Source organism: Pelophylax lessonae, assembly GCF_965119305.1.
Source record: "Pelophylax lessonae genome assembly, chromosome: 10".
Taxonomy (NCBI): domain Eukaryota; kingdom Metazoa; phylum Chordata; class Amphibia; order Anura; family Ranidae; genus Pelophylax; species Pelophylax lessonae.
The window spans coordinates 167271883-167290498 of record NC_138777.1 but is presented as its reverse complement, the minus strand read 5'-3'; the positions used below and the strand labels follow the sequence as shown (position 1 = coordinate 167290498).

The window sequence follows — 18616 nt, the reverse complement described above, 5'->3', positions numbered from 1 at the left end:
CGAGTCGAGGTTCAGCACCCACCTTGAATCGTGGACTTTGACTAGCCTGAGTGGTGTTATCTCTCTTCATTGCTCAGTGTGGAGGCGCCGGGGGACAGATGCAGTATCCGACCAATGCTGTATCTACCTAGGTAAGTATGAATTAAAAAAACAAAACAGAAACAAAACCCCATACAACTCTTTTAAAGTCAGATAAAGCTAAGCAACCAGCATTTTCAGAAGAAGGTCAGTATTGGTGGCCCCCATACTATTCTTAAAACAGGTTCTGTTTTATTTTAAACCCCCTTCTCAAAAGTAGACAGGGAGGTTGATTTATTAAAGGCAAATATGCTGTGCAGTTGCTCTAGATCTGATCAAGCAAAAATGCTGTTTTTTTTATTTTCTTTTGCAAAGTGAAGCTTTACCGTATTTACTAAGCCCCGGAGCAACTACGCCGTATATTTGCCTAGTAAACCAACCCCATAGACTGAACAGCTAGCACTACCTGGCTCTTTCAACATCTGTAAGATGCTCTTAAAAGCCAAGTGGATATTAACATCACTTTGAAATTATTTAATGCCATCAAGAACGGCAGTGCTTTGTTTCATAAAAGAAATACAAATGAAAACTGACAGTTACAAGGATTTCCTCCTACAGATTCTATCTGCAGAAGAACCGCAAGCACTCCAGATAAACATGTAAGCAAAGTGGACGCTGTAGATTTTGGTATATAGATCTGACAACAGCAGCTGATGCCTGGCGTTGAAGGACAAACATATATCACATTTATAAACTGAAATACAATTTGTCAATTTGTCGTACATCACACCAATATTTTGGGGTTGGATCCCCTCCCTTGTTTTTCCAGCAAATCTTCCTGCTTGAGCTTTGGCTTTTCCGTCCTTGTATGCCACACCCAGACCTGCGTGGGAGAGCCATATGTCAGTAAAATGATAAAAGGAGTGAGACAGGTGCTAGGCACATCACAAGGGGTGTTGTCTGATACACACCAATAAACCACTCCTACAGAAACAGATGGATTTATTGTTCTATTTAATTCCTATTTATTTCCTTATTGATCGCTGGCATGTTTTCAAATTTTTAACTATGCAGCACTTTTGCATTTTTCAAAACGAACAAGCTACTGATGAAAGGGAAACTATTTTATTGCTCTAAAAAATTTACATGTAGGGAAAAAAAAAAAAAAAAAGCACACATTCTAGCTAAAGTGGTGTGAAAGCTGTGCTACCAATTTCTATTGAAGTCTTTCCTATCGGGAATCATCACTCTGCATTGATAAAATGAAATGTACCAGTGAACTTTTACCAGCGGTGCCAGCTTTACCAGTTCATTAAACTGGTCTTCCCAAACTGCCGAATGTTAACCAGAACAATCCACTGTGAATGCAGACTCATGTTTGTTCATCTCTGCGCTTTTCTTTTTGCAAACTGAAGGTCGTAAAAAGGTGTTCATATCAAACTAATTTTGGAAATTTTAAAACTATTCTCCTTTATATTTACCATATAGTGTTCACACACAGAACGGATGATTTTTGGCATAGATTATTTAGAGCCACTAGGTTAAGCACAAATATTTAATAAAAAAAAAAAAAAAAAAACTCCTCTAACCACCAAATATAACTAAAGCCCCGTTCACATGGCGACGGATTCTGTTCTGCTCAGCGGGGGATCGATCCGCCGATCCCCGCACCAATAGTGACACTGGCAGGGAAGGGGTTAACACTGGGGGGTGATCAAGGGGTTAAATGTATGCCTAATTGTGCCTACTGAGTGGGGGGGGGGGGGATGGGTTGGACAGAGGCAGAGAGAGATTGGTGATTCAGCTTAGCTGAATCACACAATCTTTCCCTGCCTCTGACAGAAGAGCCGCCTGCTTTGTTTACATAGGCAGGCGGCACTTCCTACATTCTAGCCGAAGATCGTGGGAGGCCGGTGGCTCTTCCCGCAGTCTGGCTCCCGCTGTGTCCAATCAGATGTAGATCTACGTGAATATGCGCAGCCGAGCTGCCCTGCCACAGTAAATCTGCACGGGGCGGTCGGCAAGTGGTTAAATAAGGACGTGTGTTTGTGCGTTTTTGGTGCGTCTTACTGCGTTCCAGTACAGTCCAGTGCAGAAAAAATGCAGCATGTACTACTTTTCTTTTCTGAAACGCACTGGAACTGCAAGCACTGGTGTGAGCTATGCCATCGGAAACCATATAACCTACTTTCCATGCGTTTTTGATGCAGAAAATAATTCACTGGACTGCATGTGGTGTGAACTGTCCCTCAATGTAAATAACTCTAACCACTATATGTCATTTAAAAAACACAAACATACCGTAAAAGAAACTCTTGTTCTACTGAGAAAAAGGAACAAAGCTTCCACCATGTGTAGCAAGAGATGGTCAAATTTGGAAAGGAGAAGAGGCTTTATATTACACGAATATTGGAGGACAAATACCATTAAATTCACAGTTTTCTGTCTGTAGTATATTAATGCCTCACACACGTCGCTTTCAATGTTTTTTGATTTATGTTCTTCATTTTCTTACTTCCTCTAATACCAGCTATGTGGAAATGTAATATTATCTTTATTAACATTTTGTGCTTATCTACCATATAATTAAATTTAGCATGTTCCTAAGAAGTAATTGAAGCAGAACCTCGCCCTAAGGTTTGGTTCACACCTATGCAGTTTGCTTTGATCTGTTTCTGCAGTGCCTTTTGTGTTTTTGCACGCGTGCTTTTTAAGCATTTTCACTAGTTCTTTCATGCGTGTTGCATTTTTTACAATTGTTCTTGATCATTTTGTTGTTGGGTGGATTAAAAAATGCAAACGCAAATTGCGGCAAAAATACACTACATGCTTTTCTGCAGTTTCTCCATTGAACTCTTTTGGACCAAAAATGCAGTTTTGCTTTTAAAAAAGTCCCTGACACTTTCCAAAAACGCAGCGGCTGAAAATATTGGATTTTTGTAAGAACTTACTGTAAAATCATTTTCTCCGAGTCCTTTGACAGACGCAGCTCTCAATGCTTCTTCACTATTGGGTTATGCGCCATCTACAGGAGTAGACTAGGCAGTGAAAACTTTTCACTCGACACGCCTATAGGGGCTGTCCCTCACTACATTTCCCCAGACACACTGTGCTCTCAAATCAGTTTCGTAGCAAACAGTGAAAGAAGACAGACCCAACCCCATTTTAGAGGGACGGGAGCTGTGTCTGTCAAAGGACTGAGAGAGAAGGAAAGGATTTTAAGGTAAGTTCTTACAAAAATCCAATTTTTTCTATCGTACTTTGACAGACGCAGCTCTCAATGCTTCTTCACTATTGGGACGTCCCAAAGCAGTGTAAGCATGAGGGGTGGGAAAACGCAACCAACTGTTAACTTTCAAGGCTAAAAGACCTAGCCAACTGGGGGACAAAAAAAAAGCTCAACCCAAACAAAACAGGAGCTTAAACATTTTTAAAAAATAAAAACTGAGACCGGAGCGGGAAACCTAGGTCCTACTCCTCAACTAGGCAGCAAGAAACTGATTTGAGAGCACAGTGTGCCTGGGTTATGTCGCGAGGGACAGCCCCTATAGGCGTGTCGAGTGAAATGTTTTCACTACCTAGTCTACTCCTGTAGATGGCGCATAACCCAATAGTGAAGAAGCATTGAGAGCTGCGTCTGTCAGAGGACGATAGAGAAAAGCATAGATGTGAATGCGTCCCATAGGAAACTATGTTTAAATAGACTTGAAAATTAGATATGTGGTACAGCGCCCCCTACTAAGTGGGGAGGGCTGTACCACATATCTAATTTATATCACTTCTTATAATCTTAGAACAAAAGCAGGTATTCAGCAGCAAACTCCTGCACATATATTCACTTTAGGTTTTCTCTTTATCTTTTATCTCTTTTTGGTTCAGTTCATATATTTTTTCTACACAATTAATTTGTGTGCACATAGTAGTGTAGAGGATCAGGCACTTCTTCACATGTTAAACAGATAGGTGTAAAAACTAGCCTAAAAAGGGGGGGGTGCATTTCAGAAATTGTATTACAAGAGTAGGGGTGTTTTAGCATTCATGTGTATCTCTAGTAAAGGACACCTGAGTTAAAAGAAAAATGTAGGTTGCCACTGCTGATCTTCTAAAAATGCAAGCTTCCTGGTTGTCATGATGATCCATTGCTCATGGAACGTGCAAAGCTCTTGTTTTTACGACCGCAGTTAGCATGTGTTGACAGCTGTCAACAATTTGTAAATTTTCAAAGAGCTGGAAATCAGGGCTTCTATGGTATCCTCTCATTTTTTTTTTTTGCAAAGAAACCAAAGAAATAAATACAGCCACTGTCCTCCTCCACCTTAAATCTAAAGACTAAGGACTAAGGCCCGAAACGCGTAAGATCTTTGTACGTATCTTTTCAATGAAGGAATATTGTTTTGTGGATGTCAGCCTGAGTGCCAACTATCCCTTTTCTTTTTCCTTCCCTAAATCAATTGACCCCTTTCACTGTTTAGAGGTAAGTAAAAGCATCCACATTGATGAGGGCAATGACTTATTTTTAGCCAATGTCAAATAAAAAAGGTTTTATTTTCTATATAGTTTCTCTCATCTTTGGCAGGAGGTATATCTAGTGCCAAATATTGTTCATATTATGAACCTCCCCACTACTCAAGCAGCACAACAACAGGACTTGAAACATGGGCCAACTCTATAGGGTGTTGAAGGCCCAAATGCATGAGAGTGCTGCATTAGTGATTAAATGCGAGAGGTCGCGATTAGCTGTGAAAGCCGGCAGGCTCTATTGCTTTCAATGGGGCTGCCTCCCAGAACAAATAAGGGGGAATCCCTCCTGATATTTTCACATGTAATTTGTGTTGGGTGCATTCGCAGGTGTGAATGAGCCGTTAATAATCCCTGCAATCTCCCTGTGAGAAGCCTGCCCTTTTAACCGCTTCCTGACCGCCTGCTGCAGTTATACTGCGCCAGGGTGACCCTCCTGTGCAAACCGACATAGGTATACATAAGTCACGTGCCTGCAGTTAGGGGGCGAGCAGGGACTCCGATGCACAGGGCAGGCAGGTCTGAATGCCACCCGACACCCGCAATCGCTCCCTGCTGAGAGAGAAGAACGGTCAGCTGTTGTAAACACAGCTGACCGTTCTTCTCTCTGGAATGATCACAGAGCTCCTGTGATCCTTCTATATAGGAACACCGGTCTCTGATCATTTCACAAGCCACGCCCCCATACAGTTAGAATCGTGCCCCTAGTTATACATTTAACCCCTTGATGACTGTGTTAACCCCTTCCCTGCCAGTGTCATTATTACAGTAGCAGTGCACACTTTTAGCACTGATTATTGTAGTAATGTCACTGGTCCCCCCAAAAGTGTCAAAAATGTCAGTCAGGGGTCCGATCTGTCTGCCACAATGTCGCAGTCCCGCAAAAAAAAAAAAAAAAAAAAAAAATCGAAGATCGCCGCCATTACTAGTAAAAAAAAAAAACAATAAAAATGACAAATCTTTCCCGTAGTTAGTGGACGTGATAACTTTTGTGCAAACCAATCAAAATACGCTTACTTATTTTACCAAAAATATGTAGCAGAAAACAAATTGGCCTAAAATGTTAAAAAAATTTTGATTTTTAAAATTGTTTTTTGAGAATGTTAATATAGCAGAAAGTGAAAAATATTGTTTTTTTTTTTCAGAATTGTCGCTCTTTTTTTGTTTATAGCGCAAAAAATAAAAATCCCACAGGTGATCAAATACCACCAAAAGAAAGCTCTATTTGTGGGAAAAAAAAAAAAGGACAAAAAAATGGATTTTTGTAAAATCTTACCGTAAAATCCTTTTCTCTTAGCTCATTGACAGACGTAGTCCTCGGTGATACACCACCTTCGGGTTATGTTGCCTCCACAGGAGCAGGACTAGACAGGAAATTAAAAAGCTCTGGCCACACCCTAGGGGCAGTCCCAGAGGGTATATCCTCTCTCTCTCTGCCTCAGCAAATCAGTTATGTGAAAAAGCAGTCTTTAGAGATTTTAACCCAACCCAACTCAAAAACGAGGGGCGGGGACTACGTCTGTCAATGAGCTAAGAGAAAAGGATTTTACGGTAAGATTTTACAAAAATCCATTTTTCTCTAGCGCTCATTGACAGACGTAGTCCTCGGTGATACACCTCCTTCGGGACGTCCCAGAGCAGTATCACGAATGAGGGGTGGGAAAATGAAATCAAATCCCAATCTAGAAGGCCCAACCGGTGCCAACTAGGGCTGGGCGATTTTGCCTAAAAAAAAAATCTTCGATTTTTAAAGAAAAATTCGAGTTTCGATTCGATTTTCGATTTTTTTTTTTCCAATGCACTTAAAAAATGACTGCAGAGTCTGGAGGGAGGACTGAGGAGAAGGAGAAGCGCTGTATATGTGTGTCTGACTCTGTTTGGATCAGTTGCCCATAGAGAAGATGACGGAACATCCGTACCCTGATCTCCTCTATGGTGAGAGGCTGGCAGTGACAAGGATTTCATCACTTCTGATTTTGGTGCCACCATTTCCTGGCTGCTACAAACACAATCAGTGTTTCACCAGATGAATTGCAGGGGAGATGTTAGGGGTCTGATGTCTCAATAAAGAGTACCTGTCATTGCCCAAGCTATCCTAAGGGATGTGTTTCTTCCCTTGTCATAGTAATAAAGTTAAATAAAAAAAAAAAAGTAATTAAAATATGTAAAATAAAATAAAGAAAGAAATAACAGCCTATTAGTACATATATGAGGTAATTGTATCGTCACAATGCTCCCTGTGCCTCCCATACATTCCTCTCTTGGTACACTGACACATGTATCCTGACACTCCTGTATAGAACTCACCCAGGCTGACCAGCACAACCACAAGGGCCACGATCACAGAGATCACGGTGGGGTCTTGTCTCTAGATTTCCATTCTGATGGATTCCATATCCAACGACCACTGAGGACCGCCGTCATCCTGAACCATTGCGATACCAGTTCACCAGGAGTAGCGCATGCGCAGTACAACAGACATCGCAACCCACATGTTCCTCGCCTCTCAGCTACATGTCACTTCACGCCAACCAATGAGCCGAGCGCTTCCGGGATCCGCACAGCACGCTAAAAGCCCACGACATGTACAGACGCACCGCCCGCCCCGCAGCTGACGTCACATCCAGGCGCGGCGGTGGTCCGAGGCAGAAAAAAAGTATTGTAGAAAAAAACTCGAGTTTAAAAAAAAAAAATCGTTCCAAACTAAAAAATCGATAAATCGATTAAATCGATTTATCGCCCAGCCCTAGTGCCAACTAGAAGTTTACAAATGCTCATCCTTAATGATGAGACTCAACAAAAAAGAGAAAAATTTTTTTTTCTTTTTCAAACAGAAAAAAACCCTCGAGGTAGACCACCGGTCTCCTCAAATTGCGGCCTGCAAAACCTTGCGGCCAAATGAGGCATCCGCCGATGCCGTCACATCAATTTTATAGAATTTTGTAAAGGTATGTACCGACGACCAGGTGGCCGCCTTACATACCTGGACCACTGACGCCTGATGGCGAAAGGCCCAGGAAGTACTGAGCGCTCGAGTGGAGTGCGCCCTAACAGGGAACGGAGGACTCTGACCCTTAATAGAATAAGCCTGTACCACCGTTTGTCTAATCCATTTGGCAATGGTCGCGGCAGATGCAGGCAAACCCTTTCTGGGGCCATCCGTGATCACAAAAAGTGAATCCGTCTTACGGAATGATTCCGTAGCTTTCAGGTATACCCCGATTGCCCGAACCACATCTAAGGAATGCAACGCATGTTCCCGATGATGCTTGGGCTGAGGACACAAGGAAGGTAGTACAATATCTTCATTCAGATGAAAATCTGAAACCACCTTAGGAAGAAAAGATGGCTTAGGATGAAGTACTACCTTATCCCTATGAATCACTAGGTATGGGGACTGGCATGATAATGCAGCCAGTTCTGACACCCTGCGAGCAGAAGTAATAGCCACCAAGAAGGCCACCTTCTGGGATAAAGTAAGCAAGGGAATCTCCCTGATGTTTTCAAAGGGAGGTTTCTGTAGAACCGACAAAACCAAATTAAGATCCCAGGGCGGTAAGGGCGCGCGGACTGGAGGAGCCAGGTGCCGCACCCCCTGGATGAAATTCCGCACCAAGGACTTGGTAGCTAAAGGTTTCTGAAAGAAGATTGCTAATGCTGAAACTTGACCCTTGATGGTGCTCAAGGCTAGCTTCTGCTCAACCCCTTGTTGCAAAAAGGCCAATATTCGAGTCACCGAATAGGTACGTGGAGGAAATCCTAAAGATTCGCACCACGCAATATAAGTCTTCCATGTGTGATAATAGACCTTGCTGGAAGTCGCTTTCCTTGCTTTAATAAGGGTAGGAATGACTGAAGTAGACAAACCTCTGTCCTTCAGTACTTGGGTCTCAATGGCCAGGCCATTAAACCCAGCGACTGTAAAGCATGATGGTAAATTGGTCCTTGAGACCACAGACACTCCCTGAGACGAAGTTACCACGGAACGTCTGCGATTAGCATGTCCAAGTCGGCCAGGCCGGCTTGAGGAGGCCAGCCTAGAATTTCTAGGACCACTGGCGCTGATAGAATCTGAACCAGGCGTCCCTAGAGGTATCTGGCCCCGACCATCCGAGAAAGTCTGGTCGTTTTCTGTTCCCACACATTTATCAGATACCTGATTGTTATCAGGAAGGGTGATCTTTTCTGGTTGAACCTCAGGGACCGAAGTCACCCGACTAGAGGCTACTTGGCCTATCTGGTCAACCAGATCCGATTCCTGTGAGGTATAGGGACTAATCTTAGGAAAAGGTAAAGGAAAAGATCTATTCAGGGAACGGTAACTACCGCTTCCTGTAGTACTTAAATGTTGGAAGGGAAGAATCGCACCGGTAGTAGTGGTTGATGCTCGATCTAATGTCCTGAATACCGGTGAAAACGTCCCCCCACCCTGAAACCGGGTGGGGGCGCACCTTCAGGCTGTGTACTCTTTAGCTTCGGGTTTGGCTGGGTTGGTCCTCTGCTTGTCCGACCAGCCCTTCTTGAACCCTCCTGGAGGAGTCTTGCCTTTCCCGCTAGTCCCAGCCGGGCGCCCTTTATGGGCGGTAAAGAAAGGTCCTCGCTTGTTGCGAGGTCCCTTAGCTTTAGCAGCCTGTGGCAAAAAAGTGCTCTTGCCCCCAGTGGCATCCTTAATGATTTCATCTAGGTTGGCCCCAAATAGACGATTCCCCTGAAAAAGGGAGATTTGTCAAGGTCTTTTTGGAACCTAGGTCAGCTGACCAGCATTTTAACCACAGCACACGTCTGAGGATCACCGCTGACATAGATGCATGCCCTAATAGGGGAGTAGTGTCCAAGGCTGCGTCACAGATAAACTGTAGCCCTTGTATAATCTGTTCCATCAAATCAGATGTCTCCTGGGGAATATCTTTTCCCCTAAGGTCTTGGCGTACCATTTTCGCCCATTCCGTAAGTGTCTGGGAAACTAGACCAATAACAATTACTGGTCTAAATGCTGACCCTATCAGAGAGAAGATGGTGCGGGACTCTGCTTCCATCTTTCGATCCACCGGATCCTTAAAGGACGAAGTGTCCTCCACTGGGATAACCGTGGCTTTATTCAGCCTGGAAATAGGTGGATCCACCACTGGTGGTACCGTCCATTTCTTAATAATGGATTCCTCAAACGGATAGCGTCTAGCAATACGCTTGGAAATAGTAAAGGTACGTTTAGAATGCTCCCATTCTCCTTTAATCTGATTACCGAAACATTTGGGTACAGGAAAAACCTTCACCGTTTTGATGGGCTTATTAGTACCAAAAGGAATCTCTGTTTCAGTTGCCTCTGCCGGTAAAGCCTCAAGTCTTAAGGTTTCTTGCACTGCCACAACTAGTGCGTCCACCAATGCTTCTTCCTGAATTATAGCGGGAGAAGAAACGTCCTCCTCACTGTCTGAGGGAGCTTTACCTGGGATAACAGCCCTTGCAGAGGAACCTGCAACTGCAGTGACCATCTCTGAATCAGAGTCAGAGGTGTCAGATAGTATAGGGGTAGGCGGGGGTCGCTTCCTTGACCCCCGTCCCTGACAGGCCGCCTCCACCCGAGCCACCATAGACTCCAAAATTGCTGTAAATGACTCTACACTCTGTGCACCGGCGGGTCCCGTGGCCCCCTCGAGGGAAACAGGTGGGGGAATATGTGTGGCAGGGTCCATGATAATTCCAGTCACTTCCTGGATAATATAATTCAAAAATAAAAAACTTTTTTTTTTTTTTTTTTTCCAGACCCCCAGCGCCACAAAAAACCCCTTAGTGTTACCTGCTAGGGATCCCTATCGATCGAGAGAGAGAGAGATAGACCCCCAGGCTCACCACTTGATGCTCAGAGTTTAACTGCAACAGGTTACAGCGCTGTCTTGACAAACAGGAAGTCTTTTGGCTGGCTGCCCAGGAAGAAAGGAGGCGGCTCCGCCCCTCTGCACGCCTTCCGGCGCCTCCCCTAGCTCCACGAGGTGTTTGGATCACCTCAAACATGGCCGCCCCCATGCTGGAGACACGAGGCTACGCCAAAATGGCGGCTCGTGCGATCCAGCAAAAAAAAAAAAAAAAATGGCGGCGGCCTGTACTGAATAGCGGTGTGCTGCAGGGCACACAACACTCTCTCTGCATGGGGATTTGGCGTGGTTGGCGGTACCGGCCCTGGCGGACCGCATGGCCATTCGGGAGGCCTGCTAATAGCTGGAGATCTGATTAGGAAGGCAGTCTACATGTCCGTGGCTTCTGACTGGTAGGTAGCTTATTCTTATCACCGTAAGATTCCCAGAATGCCACAGATTATAATCTTTTTAACATGTATACAATTAGATTGTTAGCTCCCAAACCAAGCCTCCTGGCTTTTTGCACATAAAATCACACTCAAAGTAGGAGGATCTGTGTCATTTATAGGATAGAGAGGGACTCTATCTTACCATACAGAGAGGGGCCCGCGTTCACCACAAGACCCGTCAGGGGAAAAGGGGGAACATACTACTCACCATACCGGAACCAGGCGGGCACCAACTCCTGACAGTACCCCTCTCCACCGGGGCGGGAGGGCTGTCGACCGATATGGACGCCGTGACTCATGGTCTTTGGCGTTTCAGCGAGACGTTTAACTCGCGGGGTCAGTCCTTTAATGGGACTTTGTCGCGGCCGACCCAGCGCGGAGCTATGGCCTGCACGCGCTCGTAGGCTGAACTGGGGTGACCACCGGATCTCAACATCCAGCCCGTCGCCCAGTTCAGCTTTCTTGCTTGAAGATCTCACAGAAACACTGGAGAAAAAAAGCTGTCTAAAAAATCTTTTAAGAAAAAAATCTTGCCAGGACCTAAGATCCCAGCAAGGTATCTAGGTCCTTACTCCTAACTAGACAGAAAATAACTGATTTGCTGAGGCAGAGAGAGAGAGGATATACCCTCTGGGACTGCCCCTAGGGTGTGGCCAGAGCTTTTTAATTTCCTGTCTAGTCCTGCTCCTGTGGAGGCAACATAACCCGAAGGTGGTGTATCACCGAGGACTACGTCTGTCAATGAGCGCTAGAGAAAATGTATTTAGGTACAGCGTCGCACGACCGTGCAATAGTCCGTTAAAAAAACGAAGTACCGAATCGCAAAATATGGCCTGGTCATTAACCACTTGCCGACCGGTCACGTTGACCGTACTGCGGCAAAGTGGCTCGATATCGTCCAGCGACTCCTCACCTTGTGGGCGCCGCCGGAGGCTCGCTCCCGCTGTTTTCAGTCACAGCGGGAGTCGGGCCAGGGGAGGAGCGGCGGTGATCACCGTCGCTCTTACACGATCGTCGGGGATCGAGTGTGGAGATCTGCCCGCTTGTGTAAACAAAGCGGGCAGATATCCTTAGTGACAGGCAGGGTCAGATTGCAGGATTAAGCATAGCTGAACCTGCGATCTGTGCCTGTGTCACACAGTCCCCTCCCCCTACACACGTCAGTAAGCACCAGGCATACATTAACCCCTTGATCATCAATAAAAGTTAACCCCTTCCCTGCCAGTGTTATTTTTACAGTAACAGTGCATATTTATAGCACTGATTACTGTAGTAATGTCACTGGTACCCCCAAAAGTGTCAAAAATGTCAGTTAGGGGTCCGATCTGTCCACCGCAATTATCGCAGTCCCGCAAAAAAAAAAAAAAACGCAGATCGCCGCCATTACTAGTTAAAAAAAAAAAAAAACAATAAAAAAAGACATAAAATTTCCCGTAGTTAGTAGCTGCGATAACTTTTGCGCAAACCAATCAATATACGCTTCTTGCGATTTTTTTTTACCAAAAATATGTAGCAGAAAACAAATTGGTCTAAAATGTTAAAAAATTTAGATTTTTACATTTTTTGGGGGGGAATTTCATATAAAAAAAATGTGAAAAATATTGTTATTTTTTCAAAATTGTCATTCTTTTTTTGTTTATAGCGCAAAAAGTAAAAATCGCACAGGTGATCAAATACAGGTGATCAAATATCAAAATTCCTGGTCAGGAATGGGGTAAAACCTTCCGGTCTTAAAGCGGTTAAAAATACGCTCATTGAGAGTTTTTTGTCAAAGACATGTAGCTAAATACATTTTGGTCTAAATATATGGCAAAAATTGAATATATTGGATATTTTTTAACCGTCAAAGTAGAAAAATATTGTTATTTTTTCAAAATTGTCACTATTTTTTATTAATATCGCAAAAAATTAAAATCGCGCAGGCGATCAAATACCATCAAAAGAAAGCTCTGTTTGTGGGAAAAAAGGATGTAAAAATGGATTTTTGTAAAATCTTACCGTAAAATCCTTTTCTCTTAAGCTCATTGACAGACGTAGTCCTCGTTGATTAATAACAACTCGGGTTATACTGCCCTCTACAGGAGTAGGACTAGACAGGAAAGAAAACGTTCTGGCCACACCCTAGGGGCAGTCCCAGAGGGTATATCCTCTCACTTCCTGCTACAGCAAATCAGTTATGTCACAAAGCAGTGTTTAGAGAATTTAACCTAACCCAACTCAAAACCAGGGGCGGGTACTACGTCTGTCAATGAGCTTAAGAGAAAAGGATTTTACAAAAATCCATTTTTCTCTGTCGCTCATTGACAGACATAGTCCTCGTTGATTAATAACAACTCGGGACGTCCCAAAGCAGTACCACAAATGAGGGGTGGGATAACAGAAATCAAAATCCAGAAGGCCCAACCGGAGCCAACCAGAAGCATCAAGGACTCATCAAGCAAAAAGATGAGACCTAAGTGAAAAAACCCAACAAACCCTTGAGGTAGACCAACAGTCTCCTCAGATTGCGGCCTGCCGAACCTTGCGGCCAAAAGAGGCATCTGACGATGCCATCACATCAACTTTATAAAATGATGAAAAGGTATGAACCGACGATCAAGTCATCGCCTTGAAAACCTGGATCGCTGACGCCTGATGGCGGAAGACCCAGGAAACACTAGGCCCCCGAGTAGAGTGCGCCTTAACAGGGAACGGAGGATTCCGACCCTTAATAGAATAAGCCTGTACCACCGTCTGACTGGTCCATCTAGATATGGTCGCGGCAGACACAGGCAACCCCCTTCTAGGGCTATCCGTGATCACAAAAAGTAAGTCTGTCTTACGAAACAAGTTCGTAGTAGTCAAGTGTACCCTGATTGTCTGAACCCCATCCAAGGAGTGTAATGCAAACTCCCAAGGATGGCTAGTCTTAGGACACGGGGAAGGTAACACAATATTTTTATTCAGATGAAAACTCTGAAAACCACTTTAGGAAGGAAGGATGGATTCGGAAGAACCACCACCTTATCCCTATGAACCACCAGATATGGGGAACGACAAGATAATGCGGCCAGTTCTGACACCCTGCGTGCAGAAGTAATGGCCACCAAGAAGGCCACCTTCTGGGATAATGTAAGCAAGGGAATCTCCCTAATATCTTCAAAGAGAAGTTTCTGAAGAACCGACCACACTAAATTAAGATCCCAGGCGGTAAGGGTGCACGCACTGGCGGAGCCAGATGTCGCACCCCCTGGATGAAATTCCGCACCAAGGAATGATTAGCCCAAAGTTTCTGAAAGAAGATTGCTAACGCTGAAACCTGACCCTTGATAGTGCTCAAGGACAGTTTCTGCTCAACCCCTTGTTGCAGACAGACCAAGATTCGGGTCACCGAATAGGTATGTGGGGGGAATCCAAGAGATTCACACGCAATATAAGACTTCCATGTGCTGGAAGTCGCTTTCCTTGCTTTAACTAGAGGTAGGAATAACTGAAGCTGACACTCCCTTGTCCTTCAGTACCTGGGTCTCAATGGCCAGGCCATTAAGCCAGCGATTGTAAAGCAAGATGGAAGATCGGTCCCTGAGACCGCAAATCCTCCGTACCAGGCTCGACGAGGTCAGTCCGGAATTTCCAGAATAACTGGAATTCCCTCCATCTCTATCCTGCGAAGAAGTTCCCGCAGTAACTTGAGAGGATGAAAGGCATGCCGTAGCTGATACTGCCCCCACGGGGCGATCAGCGTTTCTGCTGCGTCCGCTAGAGGATCGCGGGTGCGAGCTACAAACCTCCGCACCTTCCTGTTGAGCCAAGGTGCCAACAGATCCACATCCGGGGTGCCCCAATGAAGGGACAGCTAGTGAAAAACCTCTGGATGAAGAGGCCATACCCCTTGATCCAGAATCTGACGGATGAAATAATCTGCCTGCCGATTTCCCACCCCCGGAGTGAACACTGCGGGGAGATCCGGAACAAACCGTTCTGTCCAACGAAAGATGCTAGTCGTTTCGATGGCCACCAGGACACTCTAAGTGCCCCTTTCTTGACATAAGTCACGACCGTGGCATTGTGCGATTGGATCCGAATCGGGCTGCTCTAGAGCTGCTTGGTCCAGTAAATCAGACAAAATCTGATCGCTCTCAGTTCCGATACCCTTATTGGTAACCTGGATACTATCGGAAGGAATGACTTCCCCTGGTTGAGCATCGGAGACTCCCTGGTCCGCTCGCTCAACCGGATCCGATTGTCCAGGAAATCGGAATTCTGATTCCATTAGAAAAGAATCTCCTTCAGGAGAATTCGGGTATGAGACTGGGTATACGGTACTGCCTCTAAGAAGGCCACCATCAGTCCCAGCCAATTGACGGACAGCAACATCCGAATCGTTGACTGAACCTTCTGGAGTTTCTCCGCAAGGAGAAACTCTCTTGCCCAGGATGTATCCAACATTAGGCCCAGATAGTTCAGTCTCCTGGTGGGAACCAGGGATGATCTTTGGGAAAGCGAAGAAAACGCTGATGTCCTGCGATGATGGGGATATAAAGATAGGCATCCTAAATGTCTATGGACGCCAGGAAATCCCCCTGATGCAGGGAGGCCACCACTGTTCGGATGGACTCCATCTTTCCCCAAGTCCAGAAATTGGACGCACCTTGCCCTCTTTCCTGGGCATTGTGAACAGGTTCGAATAGAACCCCTGAAACCGTTCAATGTTAGAAGGGAAGAATCGCACCGGTGGAAGTGATCGAAAACTCGATCCTGTATCCTGACCGCATGACCTCGCGAACCCCTTAGTCCGGGGTTCTGGCAAGCCATGGATCCGGAAACCGGTGAAGACATCCCCCCACCCCAGAGATGGGTAGGTGCGCATCAGGCTGTATTCTTCAGGCTTGGCTGAGCCGGACTTTTTGTTTAGCCGACCAGCGCCCTTTGAAAACCCTCTGAAGGGGGTTTGGAGGGTTTCGCCTTATCGCCCGCCCTCGCGGAACGAACAAACTCTTTATGAGCAGAAAAGGAAGGTCCTCGTTAGTTACGAGGTCCTTTTATCCTAACAGTCTGTGGCAAGACCGTGCTCTTGCCCCTAGTGAGATCCTTTATAATCTCAACCAAACTAAATGGCAACCACTGCCTAAGGGTTGACCCTATCAGGGAAAAAATGACGCGGGATTCCGCTTCCACTTTTTTGATCCACCGGATCCCTAAAGGACGCAGCGTCCTCCAACGGGATAACAGTGGATTTATTTGGAAATTGGTGAGTCCACTACAGGTGGTACCGTCTATCCTATAAAGAGGGATTCCTCAAACGGATAGCGCCTAGCCATGCGTTTGGAAATAGCAGGGGTTCGTTTCAAAACGACCCCATTTGGGTAAAGGAAAATCCTTCGCCCTTTTTGGTAGGCTAACAAGTACCAAAAAGGAATCTCAGTCTCAGCTACCTCTGCCGGTGTAACCTCAAGACTAAAGGTTTCCCGGATGGACACAACTAGTGCATCCACCACTCTAGTGCTATGGCGGATATACCCTCTGGGACTGCCCCTAGGGTGTGGCCAGAATGTTTTCTTTCCTGTCTAGTCCTACTCCTGTAGAGGGCCGTATAACCCGAGTTGTTATTAATCAATGAGGACTACGTCTGTCAATGAGCGACAGAGAAATTTTGTTTGGGTACGGCATTGCATGACCGCGCAATTGTCAGTTAAATTCGCACAGTGCCGAATCGCAAAAAGTGGCCTGGACGTAGGACAGCAAAATCCTCCGGTGGTAAAGTGGTTAAGGGGGAAAATCTTCCGGTCCAGAAGTTAGAAGCTTTTTGGCTACCATCCACAGCTGCAGATTCTAGTGCTCCAGTTTTAGTAAATCTCCCCCACTTACTTTTAGAGGTGGTGAGAAGCAGGAGGTATTTTCATGATCCCTAGCCATGCTCCTATTTTGTAATTTTGTGTTTTACTCCCTGCCTGACCAACACAGGCATGCAAAATGCTTCTAACATTTCCTTTTGACACCTGGATTAGAAGTGGAGATAAGTTTCCCTTTCTGACCCCAGTTGGCAATACATATCCATCTAGCAAAAAAACATTTGTGCTTGGACAGTATACAACTATGTTTGGGGGGGGGGGGGGGGGTGCAATTTTTTTCTTGCACAAGGGCTTCTTGGCGACTTCGCCCGCCCCTGATATTGTAAATGGGGTAAAAGTGGCAGCAAGGGTAAGGCTTTAGTTCGAATTACAAAATTAAGTGAAGACAGTAGAGAAAATTTGCAAAAGAGGCAACCATTAACACCTGGCTGTTAGTGGGAGCAGTAACATCCGATTGGGATTTGGAGTGTAAATTATGAAGGCCTAGACAGATCTTTGAACATAAAAACTTAGAATTTGGCAAAGGTAAATAAAGTGCCCAGATCTTCAATAACGAAAAACAAGAGTGGATTGATCTCATTCATTCTGATCAAAACGCCTCAAGCTGAACCAAAATATGATAGCAGTTATTCGAATTTTATCCATCTGGCTGCTGTAGGATATAAAGGATAAAGGCAAGCAGGGATAACCTTAATGTTAATGTATCACTATTCTTTAGAGCGGTAGTAAACCGCTGGCTTTTTTTTTTTTTAAACCTGTAAGGCAATGTCATAATGTGATCCTGGAAGCCGCACATCAGAACAAGACCTGCTGTGTGTAGACAAGTGGCAGTCACAGCCTGGACCTCCTCCAGGCCATGCCCCAAACCTGTTTGACTCCGCATATTGGAGCATACTAGGGGTATGCTTTGGGCCTGGTGGGCGGAGTTGAACATGTTCGGGGCGTGGACTGGTGGGGGGTCCAGGCTTAGACTGCCACTTATCCACACACAGCAGATCTTGTTCTGATGTGCGACTTTTGGGATCTTCAGCTCTAATCAGATATTGTCTGGAGAGTGGGCAGGCTCCTTCCCAGCCAACACTCACAGCAGCAGGTACAGGACTACACTTCCTAGCAGCTTGAGCGGTACACATATACTATAGGTTCGCAATGTCATAATGTGTTAGTATGCATCACATTATGGGAAACTTACCTTAGAAGGAAGCCCTCCAGCGGCATACTGAACGTGCTTCCATTTACACCTGGTCTTCCCTCCGTGTTTGCATACTCCGGCTGTGTGAAAGGTCGGAGCCGCGAAGATGTTTACGGCACATGACTCTGACGGAACAGCACAGGTATACCGTTCCTTCAGAGCTCATGCGCTGGTGAAGTCACTGGCTGCATCTACAATAAATATCTCCTAAACAGTGCACGTTTAGGAGATATTTACAGTACTTATAGGTAAAAATCATGCATACTTTAAAGTAAAACAGCTGGTTGAGTGAGATAAACAATCTACACTACCTGGTATATAATACTGTAAATGATTGTAGCTTGTATCATGTGTTTATGCTGGTGGGTGCAAACAAACCTTAGTGCAATTATCCGCTCGTGGCTCCAGTTCTCGCACAGTCACAAGTTGTCCCAGTAAACTGCTCTCCAGAAAACCTCTCTCTGCATCAGGGTCAAATTTTGCTTTCGGATAGTTTAGGAGTAACGACAGAGACACTGCAAATCCTGCCATGTCGATAGGGAAAGGCCTGTGTGTCTTCCAGGCGGTGTGAAAGCCAACTACTTTACCATTATCAACAAGTGGTGCTTCATATTTCAGACCTCCAACTAGCCCAACGGGCCAGACAGACACTTTCTGGGTATGACGCATCTAAAATAAAATGGTATTGAATTTATCATGAGTTATTGTGAGAAATAACCAAATCTAGTTAATATACAACACTTAAAGTGGTTG

The 18616-nt window shown here is 45.1% G+C and overlaps 1 protein-coding gene across 2 annotated transcripts in view; it reads right to left on the bottom strand.

Annotated features, from left to right (window-relative positions):
* Nucleotides 1–452: 452 nt before the first annotated feature.
* B3GAT3 (beta-1,3-glucuronyltransferase 3) overlaps nt 453–18616 on the bottom strand; it is a 35684-nt gene continuing 17520 nt past the window's right edge. For both annotated transcript variants that reach the window (XM_082270697.1, XM_082270698.1), the window contains exons 5-6: nt 18242–18532; nt 453–901 (exon numbers count right to left, since the gene is read on the bottom strand). In XM_082270697.1, the coding sequence (XP_082126823.1) occupies nt 803–901; nt 18242–18532 (390 nt within the window). In that variant the 3' untranslated portion in view covers nt 453–802. The remainder of the gene's footprint in view (nt 902–18241; nt 18533–18616) is intronic.